The following is a 19,607-nucleotide window of genomic DNA, read 5'->3' as shown; positions in this document are numbered from 1 at the left end:
CAACAATGTGAGGCAAAATGTATGAAGGTCAACAGTAACTAACCAAGCATGTAGTCTTTTTAAGAAGGCAATGTTGGTATTGCTAGACAGACACTTTAACAAATGTAGCCACTCCCTTACAGCTATGCTCTTGAAAGGGACAGTCTAAGGCTTGGCAACCTTGGAAAAGTCTCTTCATAAAATTACATTGCATTGCATCATCAACAATTGCGCACATGATACAGGGTTTTCTGAGCAGTGTATTGGGGCTTGAATAGGATTGTTTTAATGTTGTCAAATGACTTAAAGAGCAACTTGCAGGTTAGAGACCCCAGTGAATAAATGTGTAGGAAAATGATGTATACACTAGATTTTCAAAAAAATATACAGAAATATACACTACAGTGACATCTGGCGTCGTATTTGTAAGACATTTTTACTTCCGCATAAAAAAAGACCACCCGCATGTGACGTCACATCAGGGAGAGCGTATGAACAAACGTATGAATAAACATGGTTCACAATGCTAGTTTTGACACAGAAGAGGTTGAAAATGTATATTCGTATGCATATGACGGACCACAACCTTATAATTATGAGCCTGCTAGGCGTCCAAGAGACAAGGAGCAGCCAAGGATTAGAAGAAATAACAGCCATCGGAGAGAAATGTGGTGTGAGGAGAACCAGTGGAGAACTGGGCAGCTGTCTTGGTGAGTGACCGGCGTTAGCTACAGTTAATGTTAGCTAACGCCGGTCACATCACAACATTGTAAAGTTAGCTATCATATATCAGGCTATAACTAAAGTAGTATTGATAATATAGTAACGTTACTGGCAGGACTGTTGATACGGATCCATAACAGAAACTAATGCGCAAGTATCAGCCGTATCTCGCGTTACCTAATGCAGCTCCACACTAAGTCTTACGGTGCTGTGTACCGGAGGGGAGAGAGAGAGGAGAAAATGGGGGGAGAGAGATGTAATACGGTTTCTTGATAAACGTTTTGTTTGAGGTGCTTGTGTGGGAAATGCCAGCCCAGATCCTCTGGAGAGAGTATGTGCTGCAGGGGGGTGGATGCACCTCGCACAACGCACCCAGGAACGAAAGCTAGCTCCGGTCCTTTTCCTGTTAGGGAAACTGTGGACTCGATGTCCTGACAGGCTGGATTGGAACACAATAGCTCACCATGATTACAAATGGTGAAATGCAATGTCAAATTACCGAAAAATACCAGCTCACTAAATCACAACCGCTCAAACCAACTACCAACTATTACCGTGAATTGGGCAGAGAAGGAGTCAGAGAAAGTTGCTTCCCTATGTGACGTAATATGACGCGTTTGACGTTTAAAAAAAACAGTTTTTAGTAGCAGAGCTCAAAACAGCTACTTTCCCCTCTGGATTCCTCGTAAAACATATGAAATCCTGCATTAACTTTTTTAATTGTAATTTTCAGGCAAGGTTAAGCATAAATGTAGTTAAAAAAAAACCTGCAAGTTGCTCTTTAAGAACCCCAGACTGAGGACTATTACAGGTTATGCATTCAATCATGGCCCCAAGGCCACCTACTGGTAATAGGAAGACAGCCTTTTGTAATAACATCTGTTTTAAATGAAAATGTCATTGTGTGTTCTTCACTGTGTTAGAAAACAGCAATCAAACAAAAACAGGGAAGGGAAACAGTGGGGGAAGACACAGAAAGAAAGTGCAGACAGCATAATTACCAACAATCTTCTCTATTCTTATTACAGCCCAAACAAATAGGACATTACTAATTGTCAAATGTTTCCCAAGACACAATTTCAAGTTTAACCTGTACAGTTTGTTTTTATAAACAGTGGCTGCTTAAGATTTATGACTTTAGTTACAAAAAGGCTTCAAAGATTTAAATGTTTTTTTGTCATATGAACAAAAGCGACAGTTAAGTAGATATTATTAATGATTGAATGAATCCTGCATGCAAAACTGCAAGATTGCCAACTGTTAATGATCTACTGCAAGAGGCCAGAGCTCATGTTTAGTGTGTAACTCCACCCTTGTGCATGTCAGTTGAAACAGGACACGCTCCCTCCCCCGTTCTGCAGTGTGAGCGAGCGGTATCAAACACACATGTTCACAATACGGCACACGCCTCGTTGGCGCAGTAGGCAGCGCGTCAGTCTCATAATCTGAAGGTCGTGAGTTCGAGCCTCACACGGGGCAAAGATTTTGAAATTCATTTGAAAACAAGCATTAGATCAACAATACAGGGTCAAAACCTTTTGAAAAGGAATACAAAAAGACCCAATTGCCCATGTGATTGCTCAAAACCCCAAAACAAATCTGTAATATATTTTTAAATGGAAAATACATAGTTTAACTTTACTTATTCAAGATAGGAACAGTTCTGTGTAATCACAACATTCACTTCATCTTCCACATCAAAATCAGCTGAACATGACACTTGATCACACGCGTAAGTGTGTGTATGAAAACTGTGTCAAAACTGTCTCCTGACCCAGGGCATTAAAGCTCTTTCTTCTTGCTTTTGGAGATATGTGTGTCCTCAGTTTAGAACTACACTTTACTGACGGTGACAGCTCTTTTTATTCTTTATGCTAGTATCAACTTATTATTCTAACTTATTCTCTCAAGTTAATACAAGACTCATGGTGTCTGTAGAAAAGGCACTGCTGAGATTCAAACAGACAGGCGCTTTAACCAACTTTTGAAATGAAGTGCTAAATGCACAATATCTGAGCCTTGTGGTCATGCTTCAGTAGAGTCAAAGGACTAATGCACTGCTACTTGTGTGGTACTACACATTTCTGTTTCCATTAGCAGAAACTTGTCAAGTAGATAAAGCTGTGCTCCGGACATGCATTGCCGGGAGTTGAATCGAGGAAGCCACAGCGCCATTTCAAAATCAATTAAAAAGCATTGTTGTACTTGATAACCCCACGTCCTTTAATATACTGGATTAAATCATCAGTAACATGTTACTTTTAAAACTGAGATTCCAAAATGGTAATGCTAGTAAGTGCCACAAGTTTTTTCAGGAAGGGAGAATTATTGCAGACTACTTAACTACATGACTACCTCCTGAGATCTTATAATAACCTCTTCTGTGTATGTATCCATAGAGCACTTCACAGAACCCTTTCATGAACCCCAAGATCAAAAACTGAACCACAGAAAAGGCACTGCTGAGATTCAAACTCAGGATCTCCTGTTTACTACAGCACCCTGTGAGGGTATTATCTTGTAAATTACATCTAGTGACTACAGCTAGCTGCTCATGACACTTAACTAATCTATCTCTGGCGATCAACCGGAGAAAAAAAAATCTTCAATGATGTGCCACAACAAAGGAACACACTTTCACCGAGAATACCTTTCTGAGATCTTTTAATAACCACTTATGATGTATCTGATAGTCCCACTTGCAGGACGCTTAGAACGCTTCACAGTTACCTTGTCATAATCCCAATCTCATCTCAACCACAGAAAAGGCACTGCTGAGATTCGAACTCAGGATCTCAAACTCCAAACTCAAAGATATTCAATGATGGGAAACGACAAAGGAACACATTTTAACATCTAAGAACGTGGGACCAGGAGAGGTTTAGCCATGTTCAACTGAAACCGTCATGGTCCCAAGTATTGTCTCAGACCACAAAAAAAATACAGCATGTTACAGTTACACTATTATGAACCCTAACCTGAACCACAGAAAAGGCGCTGCTGAGATTCGAACTCAGGATCTCCCTGTTTACTAGACAGGGCGCTTTTAACCAAACTAAAGACCCCCATTTACACGGGAACGCTTGCGTTTACGCACCGAATTTGTTTTCCAAAAAGTCTTCCGTTCACACGCATTCGGCTCATTTAACGTGTCCGTTCACACGAGACCACTGGAAACGCTGTAGTACATATGCCGGGCCTGTAAGTGGCGCTGTACTTCCGCACGAGACCGCTCAAAAGCGCTGGAGACGCTGTAGTACATATGCCGGGCCTGTAAGTGGCGTAGTAACTTCCGCCACAAAATACACCAAAAGCAGTGAAGAAGACCCCCGAGCATGGTTGCCATGGTTGCCCTTCTGTTTATGCCCCGCGGTGGATTTAGCAACATGTAGTTCATGTAATTCTCCATGTCACTTGTTGCTGATGGTTGTGGTAGAGGAGCTGTAGATTTGCACTAACATCTGTAGCATGGTCAGTAGCAGTAGCCGTAGCTACTGACAGTAGCTACTGACCATGCTACAGCAGTGAGCAGCAGAGGTGGGGAGAGGCGGGGCTCTGGCTTCATCGTTATCAGGAAATGATCGTATAGGGCGAACACACTGAGCCGTTTGGCCCCCCAGAGCGTTCCGGTTGCAGATCTATCCACCTTGGGACCCATTATCGTTTGCAGGGTCCGTTTCCGTGGTTCCGTTACGGCCTCGTGTGAACGAACGGGCTATACGCGAGAGAAAAGTAGCAGATACAACCCATTTCGTTCTCGTGTAAAACACTGCCTAAGCCACAGCACCCTAATGGGCATAAAGGTGGCAGTAATCTACAGTGTAGGGACTACAAACAGCTGCCCAGGATGCATATCTAATCTATATCTGGTGATTTCTTCTTTCAACTGTTCAAACAACCCTTTTTAGTGCATTGAAAAGGCCCTATTTGGATTTCGAAATAAGTTCTCCTTTTTAGTTAGTTACATAGAAGGTGGTTAAACTGACTAAACCACAGTGCCCCATATAGATTAACCAGAGAGCCATGGGCCTGTCCATCAGGAAAGTAACTGAAATTAAAGTGATTATAATTTACTGCTAAGACTCAAATCTCCCTGTACCCAATCCATCTCACGCAACGAGTCGACCAGAGTGATACACAAACAAAAACATTACGATGGAGTACCTTACAGCTTCTTCTTGAGAATCTTACTCATTTCCTTATAAAGAATTCTTAACGTTTCATGTGTGACACAAAAAAAAGTTGCAAAATAATTGTGAAATGAACTAAAGTGACCCATTTTCAGCAGCTGCAACTGAACGTGGCAGTTATATGAGTCAACTAATACATTTGACAGTATTTAAAATTAAAATAAATAATTATATATACATTAAATATATCATTATTATATATGCAACTTTTAATCTCTGGTTCTCTCACCTAAATACATATATTAGTGACATGCTGGCCTTCTGACACTCATGTACAGCAACAATAAGCTCTGTGCTAAGTGTACTTGTGTACTAGTAAGGGCCTCTGGAACATACAATTAATGTCAACACCAGTACACACATACTGTAGATACATGCACTAACACACATCCTCACTAGGGTCTTAGGACATGTCTATGCTTCTGCAACCATGGTGACCTTGCAGCAGAAACCACATATGTAAATATGGACACCCAATTACCAGCTAGAAATATCACACACCCATCACAAACCTTTGATAGGGACAGTGTGTTTCTTATGAAAGATTGTTAACAGAAAGAACAGAGCTTTAAGATTGTATGTCTTGAATAGCTATTTCACTTTGAATGTGATCATATAAATGGTATGTTGTGTTAGTGTAGTGAGGATATATACTGTACTTCTGTTAAGTTGTTTGTCTGTGCCTTTGTACTCTTTAGACTTGCTTTTTTTTTTCACACAATCTTTATATAATGTCCTTAAAACTCTCCTCCCCCACCTCCCACCTCTGCATTTTCCCCACCCTTATCCCTTCATGTTTGCCTATTGCATTTTGCTTTCTTGCTCTTTCTTCTAACTTCTCCTTCTCTCCTTCCTGATCTCTCTGTCCCTCTCTCTCACTTTCTCATCCCTCTATTCTGCCTGGCCATCATTTGTGTGTGTTTGTATGTGTGCGGTAAAGCAGTGTCAGCATCAGCTGTGTATGAAGTAGGCAGAAAGAAAATGCCCAGATGAGTGTGTGTCTGAAAGGAAATACTTAAGTGCTTAGGAGTGGACACTAAGTGTGTGCGGGCCGAGAGAGGGAATGATCAAACATGGGAAAACAGCTGAGATCAATGGTTTACAGGGCACAGCCTGAGATCAGTGACAACAGGATAAGCAACATGAGTCACAGACAGAGATAGAGGCGGAGGAGGGAGGTCATGTTTTCACACTGCGCGATCGCCACAAGACACAATAGAGCAGATCCTCCACAGATTTTTCCTCTCAAAGACCAAGAAGGCAAAAACATTCACTAGTTAATGTAATTTAAGTATACAAAAAAATAGATAAGTAGCAAGCTAACAGTAGAATAACGTTTTGATACAATAGCAAGAACAATGTTTGTGGTTTGCCTTGATTTGTGTAAAAAACAAGGTGTTTTTGCTAATGTTTAAACAGTAAATCACTTTATAAATCATAGTCAGGGCTTTCCAAAGGTATAGTAGGCAAATAGCACCTCAGCTGTCTGATTGTGATGTAACACATATTTCCCTCTGAAACCAAAAAAAGAAAGTTTCAGAAGGTCATGATTGAAGATCGTTTTTGCCTCATTTTGAGACGGACAGGACAATGTCATGTTATCTTTCATATCAGCCTTATCCCTCTGGGGCTAGTACTACCTGGGGTCCTCTTGTGAGTTTCAATAACAGCAGAGCCTGTCTGTGCTGTAATTTGGCTATACACAGAGGCCTCCTAATTATATTAGCAGGGCGCGCATCAGCCGTGCATTAATGTGGGCCTTTTCCCCCCCAATGAGTCCTTGATATTCTGTTTCTCCTCTTCCTAAATTATAGAAGCCGCAGTGAAAGCATTAATGAGGACTCTGATAGCATTTTGCGTTGAAGTTGGGGTGGCTAATCTAGCAACTCAGCATGGGAACCCATTATGTTTTAATGATATCTGCAGAAAACTCCTAAGATTTGGTCAATAAATTTGAGTGAATCACACAAATGTAATCTATCCTATGCAAATGTGGCACACAAGACACAGGGGGGGGGGGGCGGTACATTCCTAAATCACATCAGGGCCCCGGGTAAGGCAGTGCAGTCCAGGCATCAGCTACAGCAACTGTCACTTTCATCCTTTGTTTTCTCACGACTGTCACTTCAGGATTGATGTGGCTCTTTGTAGATTCTTCATACAGCACTCTGTCTAGACTTTGGGAAATTTGATGCATTTGAGTTTACAACCTGTCTGCAAGTAGCGTACTCTTACACCAAAACAAAAAAAGCACCTTAACAGGGGATGTATTGTTCTAAAGCCCAACGAGTTAATACCACCAATGGCCACAGATTTATAAGGCAGTGGTGCAGGGCAAAGCATCCAATTCCCTTTTCAAAAAGTATATGCACAATGATGGCCTTGCAATTCAATGTCTTTCACTGATCCTGATCTACAAATAAAGCCAATATAAAACAACGGCAATTATGAAAAGAGTCTAATGATGTTCTGTATTTTGTGTTAGTGTGGGTGTGTGTGTAGCTGTGGGGCAGACATAAGGGAATGGGGGATTTAGTTGGATTGAGGACACCAAGTTAACTCCTTGAGTCCGTCCACTCATCAACGTTTCTCCTCTTGCCCTCTTTCTCTTATCCTCTCCCATAAACTAGCAAAGCTAAAAGTCTGTCCTGGGGGGTAAATAGACTGCTCCATCTTTCTTACTTTTTTCTTTATGTGTTTCTTTATTTTTCCTATTTTACTGTTTTCCAAATAGTAAAGACATTTGATAAATGTGCTATAGCTAGTAACTTCTATGTGCTTGTGTGTTGATTAAAGACAGTCTGTGGATTCATTAGGGTCAATAACCTCAGAGCAGATTTGTGGATTTAAGAGTACAAATCTACTGTAGGCTTCAGGCAAGAAAATGTGTGTTCAACAGCACAAAGTCCTTTCACTGACTGTCTACATTGCGGTTATTAAATCATCCTGACCCTGGATGGTGACAAGTTAGTAAATTATTCTCCCTGTGGAAATCTCGGCTGCGTTATAAACTACATTAACTATTTAGGCTTGCAAGCAACTAGTCATTATTTTCAATATTAATGAATGTACAGTAAATATATGTTTTAGTACAGTACCATAGGGGACGTAACGTATTCTTTCCTTGATCATGCACATGGTAAACAACACAAATCTGTGCTGGAATCCAAGGGAGTAGAGCTAGCTTACATTAGCCGTTAGCAGCTGGTATCGCCATCCTTTTGAATTACATTAGATTCAAGATGTCAAAAGCTACAGTGTAGTGGTTGGCAATTAGAATCCTAAGTCCCAGGCATATTCAACAATATAACATACAGTATACTTAAGACACAAAAGAAATAAAGAAATAAAACAGCTATAAAAAAAAGCAAGTGACATACTGGCACGTAAAATGCAGGAATAAGTCAATTATATATGTGTGAAATCAAACTATGTCTAGCCTTTCTGATGACTCTCTTACAAAATATCTATACAATATATTCAAATGAGTGCCACTACAGAGACAGAAACACTAGTAGGGTCTCATCGCTTGCTAAAGAATACATTGATAAAGCAGATGCTTGTTGCTGCAGGGCTTGAGTCCAGATCTTCCAATTGAGAGGCGGTCTCTCCCTAATCACTGCAGCACCCTGCTCCCCCTGTTTTACTACCAGGAGAATGTGCCATCAGAAATAATTAGAAAACATTGAAGGTTAGAGGGATGCACTAAAAAAACTCTGGAGGCGGCGTCTTTAAACCAAGAGGATGACAAAGCCAATTTCAAGATCTGAACCCAGTGGCGTGTAGCTCCATTCCTCACAGACACGCAGAACTAACACATTGTGGTTGCATTTGCTTAACTGGCTCTCCCTCTCTCTCACAAGTCAGACAAGGGCCTTGTGCACTCCCCAAAAACCAGCAGCAACAAGGCAATCTGCTTTTCAACAGTTGGAGTTGCCCCCAAGAGAGAGAGGGAGAGAAAGAGAGGGAAGTCTCAGGGAGAATAGAGGTAGAGAAAGTGAGGAACAGAGAGAGGATGGAAACAGAGTATTAGAGAGTTCCATAAATAATCAATGCTTAGTCAACACAGAAAATGAGAGTGTGTGAAAGAACCAAGGTGTCCTCCCAATGCCAAATCCAAAAGGGAAAATTGCCAGACTCACACACGTCATGAGTAAACAGAGCTGGGTCAAAATGAAAAAGAAAGATATGGGGACAGATAGTCGGAGCAAAAGAGACAGAATAAAAATACAGAGAAGATGATAGAAGGAGATACAGAATCACATTTGGAAGAAAGTTAGAAAGAAGCAGAAAGCAGAAGGAGTGCAGCAGGAAATTCCTTCAACATTTTCCTGACCTTTTGTCCTTCTCAAAAAACCGGAATATGACAATAATCCTTTTCCTATTTTTCTTTCTTTAGCCTCTCCTCCTTCATTTTTCCTTCTTTCTTATTTTATTTTGTTTGCATGGCTGTGTCCATGTGTGCACGCTGTGCATATCACAGTCACATCATGACTAGATTTAAAATCCTCTGGCAGTTAGTCAGTGTTTTCTTCAGGGTTGTGTTAGTACACGCATGCGATAAGGACATGTTCATACCTCATGTCTTCCAGCAGGTCACATTCAGTCTGGTGTTTAAAGTGCAGTCTTGTCATCTGCTCTGCGTGTGTGTTCTTCAGCTCCTGTGTCACTTTGACCTGGAGGAAACAAAAAGACACGTCAAGAGAAGGGGTTTGGCATTTGTTCATCCGTCTGCCGTGCACGTGGGTTAGCTATTTCAAGGCTCATATTCACCCCTCATCCCTACAAGAAATCGTTCCATATTAATAATATCAATAATGAGGTATACAATTAGATATCATCTGAGACTTTGGTTTATTTTTTAGTAGAAATGGTTTGAGTGAACTGTGAATGCCTCTACCTGCCTGAAAGTCATATAAACATTCCTTATTTATAAGGATTGTTTTTCAAAATCATTTTCATTATTGATGATCTTTTGAACTTGAACTATCAAATCAAAGATATTCAATCTATAATGAGATGCAACAGATACATGCAGTAAATACAAACATTTAGCTAGAGACAGAATTGTTCTCGTCATCTGACATTATAAACTGATTATAAAAACAGTGGATTCTTTTGTTGTTGGTCCACTAATCAAATTGGTGGATTTCTATAGACAGTATTAAATCAAAACATCATAATTCTGCTGTAATTTATTTTTGATTAGTCCATATTTGTCCCAAAAAAGCTGATGGGGATAGAGATAGAGAAAGTCAGAGAAATGTATTTTTAGCTCTGAGGTGCAGACTGTGCAAATGTGGCTTATGTTCTTCTGAATGACTTTGGACTTTCTTGTTTAGTATACCGATAGACTATTAGTTACTAAGAATTAGGCTACTGAATCACAGAAACCCACTTACACATACAAGGAGAGATAATTTAACTCCCATCAATCAATCTATCTGACAATCACCTGTCGTCTAGCTTGAGTGTGCTCAGCTTGAGAGTCAAGTGAAAGGAACGCGCACACATTCCCATCAGTAATTCATTCAGCGTAACAATCAGTGTCTGGGTCATGTCAGACTTCTGGAGAGGCTGGAGGAGATTTTTTGTAGTTTGAGGTGACTGAAGACACATTTAAAAGCCTATAACAGCATTTCAGCGCAGACAGACTCCATGTGCATTTGTGAAAGATGTGCTTTTTATCACCTTATATGAAAATCAATGTGGCGGATGAGAACAGTGGCTATAAACCTGCACTCAAAACAGTGATTTGCAAAAAAGACAGAGCGATAACCCCTTAAAATGCAGACAAACGATCACACATGCATACACACTCCTGCCAACACGTACAGAGTCACTGTGTTGGTCATTGTGTATTGTCGGGTGAATTCCATCGCCTATTCATCAGAGTAACAGTGGGCAAATTCATGACTGTTCTAGACACAACAATCAACAACATTACACAAACACACACACACACACACACACACACACACACACACACACACACACACACACACACACACACACACACACACACACACACACACACACACACACACACACACACACACACACACACACACACACACACACACACACACACACACACACACACACACACACACACACACACACACACACACACACACACACACACACACGCTGTGTCTTTGAAGATAAGGAGGGAGTGGTTCATTAAACTATCAGGGAGAAATGACATCACTTGATTTCACCTTCTATCACTCATAAGTGGAAAAAGGGGAAGGGCAGGGGTGACATGGGAAGAAAAATTAGAAATGTTGCTGGTGGTTGGGTGTGTGAAAGAGTGGGAGAATATGAAGTGAAAGTAAAGAAAAGAAGAGGGTGATGGTGACCGTGAAAAATATGGGATATGGTGAAGTTAATTATGAGGCAAAGAGAAATGCAGTTTATTAAAGGTCATGTGAAAGGAAAAGAGCTCAGCTGGTGTAGTGGTAGCTGATGCAGCAGGTAGGTCTATATCGCTGAAAGAGTAGTTCCTGTTTCCACATTTAACAGTGATTCAAATGTACAACCTCAGCTGTTAGGGTTGGCCAATATGAGTTCAAAACTCTAATATATCAGGAAATATTAAAAGATTTGCCATGTACAGAACGTATATATTTACTTTATCATGATGGCCTACTTCTGATATGTTCCTCCTGTTAAATTTAAGTAAGAAAGAAATACTGAGCTATTTGCTGTTTTGTTTGCAACTGCTGGTTGTAAGTAATTTGTTGTGTAATTATTGTCCATTTGTAGAATAATTGTTTAAGATTAAAAACGATATGACCTATTTTGACACTAATCTAATACATTAAATTAGTCCAACCCTAGTAATATTATAACCCTGATGAATAATGATGTAGATTAATACAAAAACTCCACAAGATGTGGTCTCACAAACTCCTACCCCAGTTTGTGACAATATTCATTAGCATATGTGATAGATTGATGGATGGGGCGGCTGACCAACAGTGTGTGAATGTTAGTCTTCCCTGAGCAGGTGGCCCCATTTGTGGCCGCCTTTGCCTGAATGTAAATAGGTGAATGCTGACTTGTTATGTACAAGTACTTAGACAGGTCACAAAGACTGGAATAGGCTATATCAATTCAGTGCATTTACCATTTACCACAGATAGATTATCCCAAACCAGCTCAGTCTGTAAGCAGATGTGCTGAGACAGACAGACAACACACTAAGGGCTGTTTGTGTCGCACTGGGAGAGAAATTATTAGTATCCAACAGCCAAATACTGATACACTCTGGCTGTTGTGCTGAAGGCTGAGTGTACTGAGTGCCAGACATATTGGCAGGGGGGTATGAGATCAGTATTTAGCAAATAATTTAGTTGTATTCTTGGAAGGATTTTCACAGCAAACTGCATGGGAAAGATACATGACAGCTGACAAATGAGATCTTACAAACTCAATAATATAACTGTAATGGTGTATTTGATGATGACACGCTGTGGAGGAACACAACGATATTGGTCACTCCAGCCATGATAAAAGGACCTATTGAAGTGTGTATATGTGTTTTACAGACATGATATGACATGTTCAAAGCAAGTCTGTGTGTGGAAACCCAGAGCATAAATGGCACTGGGGCAATATGTGGTAATTAAGAAAAACTGTGCAGTGGTTCACAGCAGGGTAATTGGCTCTCATGCATCTATTTCAGGACACACACACACACACACACACACACACACACACACACACACACACACACACACACACACACACACACACACACACACACACACACACACACACACACACACACACACACACACACACACACACACACACACACACACACACACACACACACACACACACACACACACACACACACACACACACACACACACACACACACACACTTCCTAGAAAGCAATACACAAGCAACTTGCATATCCTCACATACACAACAGTGGGTACCAAGCTATAGGGGACTGTGGTCTTTTCTCAGCCCATACAGAATCAATAAGTCAGTATTGGACATGGCTCTGCCAGCATGTCTCCCTCAGTGTGTGTGTGTGTGTGTGTGTGTGTGTGTGTGTGTGTGTGTGTGTGTGTGTGTGTGTGCGTGTGTGTGTGTGTGTGTGTGTGTGTGTGTGTGTGTGTGTGTGTGTGTTTAGCTTTTGTCAGCTCAGCCTTTGAAGAAAATAAGTGACCCTGGACGGACTGAAGGTCTTCCCTTGCTTAACACATAAGCATCACAACGTGGTAGAATGGCAGCTTTTGTTAATGCTGCTGTAATAAATTAACTATATATAAATTAGCAAATGAATACCTGAGCTTCACTACATTGAAGTTAAATTGTAGACAGTGGTAATGACTATACGGTTACTAGCTTAAACGTTGCTGCCATAAGGCAACGTGCAGATGCTAATGTATATTTTGCAATATTAATTTAAAGTTATTTCTACAACAGGGCGTTCTCTTATTAAAAGCCACAATATAACATTATCCTACTATCATGCTTTGGTGCTTTGTATAAAACGTCTCATGTTAGCACACCTAGCGTTTCCTAGCTAACGTTATTTGACGTCTGACGGCTCACGCTACACCGTTGGATAGATATTAATGTCACTAGGTACTGTCTAACATAGCTAGCAAAAGCTGCTAATGGTGGCTATCAAATGTATTTTAATTGTTCTTAAGCCTGGAGCATTGGACGCTTTATGTATTGAAGGTAAAACACAACATAAGGTTACTACACACTGTATCTGTCTCTCATTGTCTGAAACATAACGGACTCCAGAAATCACTCACCTTCCTCGGCGGCGGCTGCATTTTGGAGTATTATTGACATGAATGGTATTTCCCTTGCGAGATGTATTGTCATTCCAAGAGGAAATCCAAAAATCAGTGGAGGACTATTATTGTGTCTCCTCAAACCAAAAATCCTCCCCTCCAGACGACAGGGAGGAAACACGGGAGTTAAATTTGTACTCCGGCGGCCATGATTGATGATAAATGGCTAGTTTGTACAGAGCTACGAGGAGAGACTGGACCCACTTGTGTTGGCTGCTGCCACTACCACAGTACTAGTGTGTACTGTACTGTGTTGTGAAGGAGGGCAGCAGACAGAAGAAAAGCAGAGGGAAAGGGATGGGGGAATATAATAGGGGAACCCCTTCCTCTACTAAGCTCAATAGCGCCTCAAAGAGGGGAAACTCAGAACCTGTCGGTGATGAAAAACACTGAGCAGAAATACATCCTTATTGTTTGCCTCATATTGCCTGTAACCTCGATAAAACCTACTCATATATGTTTTAAACCAAATAAGGGGACAAGAAATATGATAACTACAATAAGGGACTATGTATCCAATGAGCATTAGCATTTGTGTCATCCTCCTCCAGCCTGCTCAAGGAGAAAAGGCTGACACTGACAGGAGCCTGCGTCCTGCAGACCTGCATAGCAACAAGAATCCGCAGTCGATCCAAGAAAAATCGATCGCGGAGTAGAATGAAAATCAGTATTTTCAACAACAAAAAAAGAGAGAGACACCTTTGTGTAAAAACGAACCTAACATATTTGTAATTTGACGCTTTAGGTTGTTAAAAATAATGTTTCAAAAAAAGCATGTAATCCTAGTAGGCCTACAGCTAAAATTATGTTGTATTATATTGCCTATTATTGTATCAGTCCCTCATCAAAATGAACACCAATTAAATAATAAAGCATTTATTATTTGTGGTAGGCTTGTCCATGTTGTGCTATGATTTAGCAGACTTGGGCAGACACCAGGGAGTAAACAGGGTAAAATAGGGTCATGGAGTTCATTGGAAGTGGGTGCTGAGTGAACAATTAAAGGAATACATTACAATGGAGGATGTCTCAAACACCCTCGTAATGAGTGGGCATCAGCAGATGCAGCTGGTTTGAGACAGTGTCTGCATACTTGTTTGCAGACTGCATTTGTTTGTTTTTGTGTGTGTGTGTGGTTGCTCACTGTTTAAAATTAACCAGAAATTGAAATTTGGTAGGTTATTGGGTGAGAAAAACACAATGCAATGCATTTGGGAAACAAAAAATCACATATGTCTTTCTTTCTGATATTTGATAATCTCCTCACCTCTCTGGTTGTTCAGTGTGCCCTGTGAAAAATTGAAAATTGCCCAAATGTCAAGGTTAAGATGTCAATTGTATTGTTATATGCATGGTTGGCATCAATGTCTTACAAAAAGGCAAGGCAGTGGAACTAAAATATATATATATATATATATATATATATGACTACCTCGAAGCATTCATTTTGGAAACCTTTTTTAAAGAATTGTACTTTATGCCTCCTGTGTGCCATGCCCAAGGTTAAGGTTACAGGCCTTGTAATCATTAATACCCAGAGTTTCTAGAGCAGTAAGTCATTAAGTACTCTTTCACCACTCCTCTCAGTATAACACCTAAACTAACATGGGCGTATTCAAACATATGTGTGCACACACATTGGCAGTCACAGAAACCAAACATTTCTATTGACACCCACACACATAACTATCTGCCAGAGGCAAACAAAAACATGGCGTACATTCATTATTGGAATATACAGTATCTGTTAGGATCCTGGCAGGATGCTTTTGGTTTATGATTTATCTTATGATTTGGTGAGGAACATCTCTATTGCTTTGGAAAAACAAGGTGAGACATTTGACCATAAAAACAGGCAAGTACTTTCATCGAAAAAAACGAAAGTGGCCCATATAATTAGTTTTGGTTCCCACATTACATATTTGTCTGTGAAATCATACTGTTTCTAAGATAAATAGGACCATATTTATATATTTAGTGGCATGGTAGGATATATTTAATATTGATTACTTGTTTATTCTTTATGCTAATGGGTTTGTTTTTAATTAAAATGGAACTGTCGTTAAATATTCTTTGGACAAAATAGTAGCTTACTGTTTGTCTTTTTTTTACCGCGGTTTAACCTACAGATAGTTACTGTAAATCCAGTCTTAACTGCTCACACTTCGCAGGTTGCAGCTTGTCAAACAGGAACACACCTCCACATGTTTTCACATACTGAATTATCTTAGGCAGACGTTCAGCCATAAACAACCAAGTCAAATACACACTGTACTTTTACTGATGAGAATGAGGATACTTTACACACGGTGGTCAGCGTTGGACAGTCTTTGACAGGAAGTAGCATTGTACAGTGTGAGTAATTTTAAATGTTTAAGGGTTTTGTCTCTGGGGAAGGGGCTTATTAGTATATATCTTGCAGTGCAATGATGACATTGTGTACAGCCAATGTAAAAAGCATGAGTACTTCATTGATGAATAGTACATTTTGCTCCGTTTTGTGTGGCGTGCACACAGCATGTCAAAGGAATTTGGAGGAATACAAAAGGAGCCGTCTCTCTCAGGTCTGTTATCTGTTATATTTAACCTGCAGCTGTTTTAAAGAAGAAAAAAGAGAGTGAAGACAGCAATGGGTACAATGCGAGCCAGAAGCTATGTTTTTGATAAAGAGGAAATATTATCAGAGGGAAGAAACAAGAGAGCGCTGTAGGTTAACTCATCAGTGAACTTGAAAACAAGTAAGTTGTGCACCTTCTGTCTTCTTTGCTTGCAAGTTTTGAAAGCTTGACTCCATGTTTTTACGTGACTTTGAACGTGAGTACTGTATGTCAGATAAACACATTTTTAGAGGAAGAGAAAAAATTGACTGAAGTAAACAATATAGCATGAACGCCTGTGAGTAAAACAGAAAGAACATGTTGATCAGGTTCTCTAAAGGTCTGGTTTGAGTTAAAAAGTGATTTTGCTGTCTCTCCCTCTCCCAGCTGTGAGGTTTTGGAAACGTTGACACGCATAATGCCAGAATAAGGGCTGTTTTCTGCCTGAGAACACCGCTTAAAGTTTTGTAAAAGGTTACAACACAAGCCTGTGTGAATCTTTGACCGAATCATCTGCAGATCAGACATTTGCAAAGATTAAATAAAGGCAGATGAGCCTTTCTCTAACAAAGTGAGACAACATATCATGATATCTTATCAAGTAAATCCACTGGGCCAGGTAGTGGAACAGGCTCCATAAAGACCAACTTAATAAAGTCCAGGTCAAGTCCAAAAAAAGCTCCAGTTGAGTCCCAGTCAAGACCAAGTTAAAACTACATCCAGAACAAGTTGAGTCCTGTTCAAGATAAAGATTAGGACTTAGGTATTTAGAAATCTTTGGAACACTACAGTAAATCTTGTTACACACATCTACAATACTAGCAAACATAACACACACACATTAACTTTCACAGTCATTTATGTAGGATTTAATCTTTTTTTAAAGTATATTCCCTTCTCTCTATATCTCACAACTCTTCCCTCTTTTATTCAACCACTCAGAAAGAAATTGGCAATTAAAGGGACGTTGGGATTAAAGTGATTCACATTATGTGAAAAGCCCAATACATTTAAAATGGGATGACTCAAGCTATAAAGTGGATTGTTTCAATTTGATTGCGAAATCACACTGGACAGGTCGATTATGCTTAGGCATGGAATTACTTAGTGCTGCTCAGGCATGCAAAGGTGAATGACTTGGCGCACCCTAAAGTGTGATTTAGGTTGATGTCATTTTCTCACAGTCATTCAATGTGTATGAGAACATCTTCAAAGTTGTTCAAATGTAGCATAATAATAATCTATTCCTTTGTGCTTGTCTTTACCTCAGGGTTTTCACAACCGAGATGGCCACCTTTGACAACACAATAACCAACCTCACCAACTTCAGTGACTTCTACTGTCCCTTTCAAGAGGATTTTAAATATATTCTTCTTCCTGTCAGCTATTCCCTGGTCTTTGTAATCGGCCTGGCTCTGAACACCACAGCGTTGTATGTGATTGTGTTCCGCACAAAGCGCTGGAAGCCCTCCACCATCTACATGTTCAACCTGACGATGTGCGACACACTCTACATCCTCACTCTGCCCTTCCTCATCTATTACTATGCAGATGAGAACGACTGGCCCTTCAGTGAACCGTTCTGCAAGATCATACGCTTCCTGTTTTATGCAAACTTATATGGTACAGTGATGGCATGACACACACTCAGACAATACCAAAAAAACTATCATTATAAAGTACAGTAGATGGCAGTATGATATACCAAAAGACAGTACAATAGTGTTCATTTAATACAGTGGAGATATGTGATGTAAGTTATCCAATACGACATCTACAATACAACAAATATACTATGCTTACACTAATGATATAGTATGATGTTTTATAATATCATCGGATACAAGAAGACATAAGGAAAAATAAGATATGACCTGCAGTGACAAAAAGTGTAGTCTATATCCTAATTTATAAACAGTGCAACGCAATGCAACTCAATTTGACACAGGCAACAAGATGTCATACACTAAGAAGATATTTTTAAGAATACAACAGTTATTGTGATATACAATTAAAATCCAACAGATAAACAATTTGATATATAAATATGATACAAAATAATACAATTGTATGTAAAAAGATCTGACCTAAACATAATGAAACACAACTTGATATGACACAACACAATATGTAACATTACTCACTACTCTACTCAAGTCGTTAACATTATATCATGAAGAGTGTACACAAAAAATACTAACAGGCATCAAAAATGCTAACTTTATAGGTTCAGAAAGAATCCATGCAGTATGAAAAAGAGTGTATTAAATATGTATTCACCTTGCAGGTTCCATTCTGTTCCTGTGCTGTATTAGTCTGCATCGCTTCGTTGGCATCTGCTATCCGGTGCGCTCCCTCAACTGGGTCAGTGCTCGCCAGGCCAAGCTGGTGTCTGTGGCCGTGTGGGCCTGTGTCTTATTCTGCCAGGCACCTATTCTCTACTTCTCAAGAACTAGGTGATTTTGATTGGTCTTTCTTATCTTTTTTTTATTGATCTATTTCTTAATTCCCTACCAACAGTTACATCCCTCTTAGTTGTATTTAGTGTGGGACTATTGATTTTTGTGTCACAGTAAGTAATTTATGGAACCTTATTGGGCACCAACCTGAGAGCTAACAAATTGATTTAATCTCTCCTTTCTTCTGTTACTCCTAGGTCTTTTTTTTGGTTCAATGCTAAATAAGGCAGAACAGTTTAATAAATCTAATGAAATTGAAATATAATATTACTTCTGTAGCTCAGTGGATTGTGCTGGACTTCAAACCAAGGGAGAGCAAGTTTGAGTCCCACTGCAGTCAGCATGTTGTTGTGTCCCTGGGCAAGACACTTCACCCCAAATTGCTCCTGTGGCGATTGTCCACAGTATTGTATGTAAGTCGCTTTGGATAAAAGCGTCTAACAAATGTAATGTAATGTACTTCTGTTAGGGAAGTGGAGAATGAACGGATCTGCTACGACACCACCAGCCCAGAGCTTTTTGATGACTTCCTGGTATACAGCTCAGCCGTGTCCGTGCTCATGTTTGCCCTGCCGTTCATGGTGGTGATGGTGTGCTATGGCCTCATGGTGCGGAAGCTTCTGGAGCCTGGCTGGGGGTCTGAAGGTGGCTCTCTGGGAGCACAACGCACCAAGCAGAAGTCAGTGAAAATGATCATCATCGTCTTGGCAGTGTTCATGCTCTGCTTCCTGCCTTTCCACCTCACCAGGAGTCTTTACTACTCATTTAGATACCTAAGGCAGGTCGATTCAACACAGGTGAGGACAAACACTTTTAGAATAAATGTG

At 40.1% G+C, this 19,607-nt stretch overlaps 2 protein-coding genes and 1 non-coding gene across 5 annotated transcripts in view; 2 read left to right on the top strand and 1 right to left on the bottom strand.

The window, feature by feature from the left end:
- The window catches only part of LOC117470550 (F-BAR and double SH3 domains protein 2-like), a 34,618-nt gene extending 33,450 nt beyond the window's left edge, over positions 1 to 1,168 (bottom strand). Inside the window, exon 1 of the mRNA XM_034115371.1 lies at positions 1,139 to 1,168. Coding sequence (XP_033971262.1) covers positions 1,139 to 1,168 — 30 coding nt within the window. The remainder of the gene's footprint in view (positions 1 to 1,138) is intronic.
- Positions 1,169 to 2,108: 940 nt separating this feature from the next.
- Positions 2,109 to 2,181, top strand: trnam-cau. Its single transcript has one exon. It is a non-coding gene; the product is annotated as a tRNA-Met (tRNA).
- A 13,220-nt stretch (positions 2,182 to 15,401) lies between these two features.
- LOC117470487 (P2Y purinoceptor 2-like) overlaps positions 15,402 to 19,607 on the top strand; it is a 6,922-nt gene continuing 2,716 nt past the window's right edge. The window contains exons 1-4 of one of the 3 annotated variants that reach the window (XM_034115281.1): positions 15,402 to 15,554; positions 17,592 to 17,944; positions 18,609 to 18,777; positions 19,250 to 19,577. In XM_034115281.1, the coding sequence (XP_033971172.1) occupies positions 17,608 to 17,944; positions 18,609 to 18,777; positions 19,250 to 19,577 (834 nt within the window). In that variant the 5' untranslated portion in view covers positions 15,402 to 15,554; positions 17,592 to 17,607. Of the gene's footprint in view, positions 15,555 to 15,819; positions 16,080 to 16,111; positions 16,463 to 17,591; positions 17,945 to 18,608; positions 18,778 to 19,249; positions 19,578 to 19,607 lie in introns of those variants that run through there. The other 2 variants (XM_034115280.1, XM_034115282.1) reach the window with 2 other exon arrangements.

The sequence above is a fragment of the Trematomus bernacchii genome, unplaced genomic scaffold (assembly GCF_902827165.1).
Source record: "Trematomus bernacchii unplaced genomic scaffold, fTreBer1.1, whole genome shotgun sequence".
Lineage (NCBI taxonomy): Eukaryota > Metazoa > Chordata > Actinopteri > Perciformes > Nototheniidae > Trematomus > Trematomus bernacchii.
The sequence above is the reverse complement of the archived record's forward strand: the minus strand, read 5'-3'. Positions and strand labels throughout refer to the sequence as shown.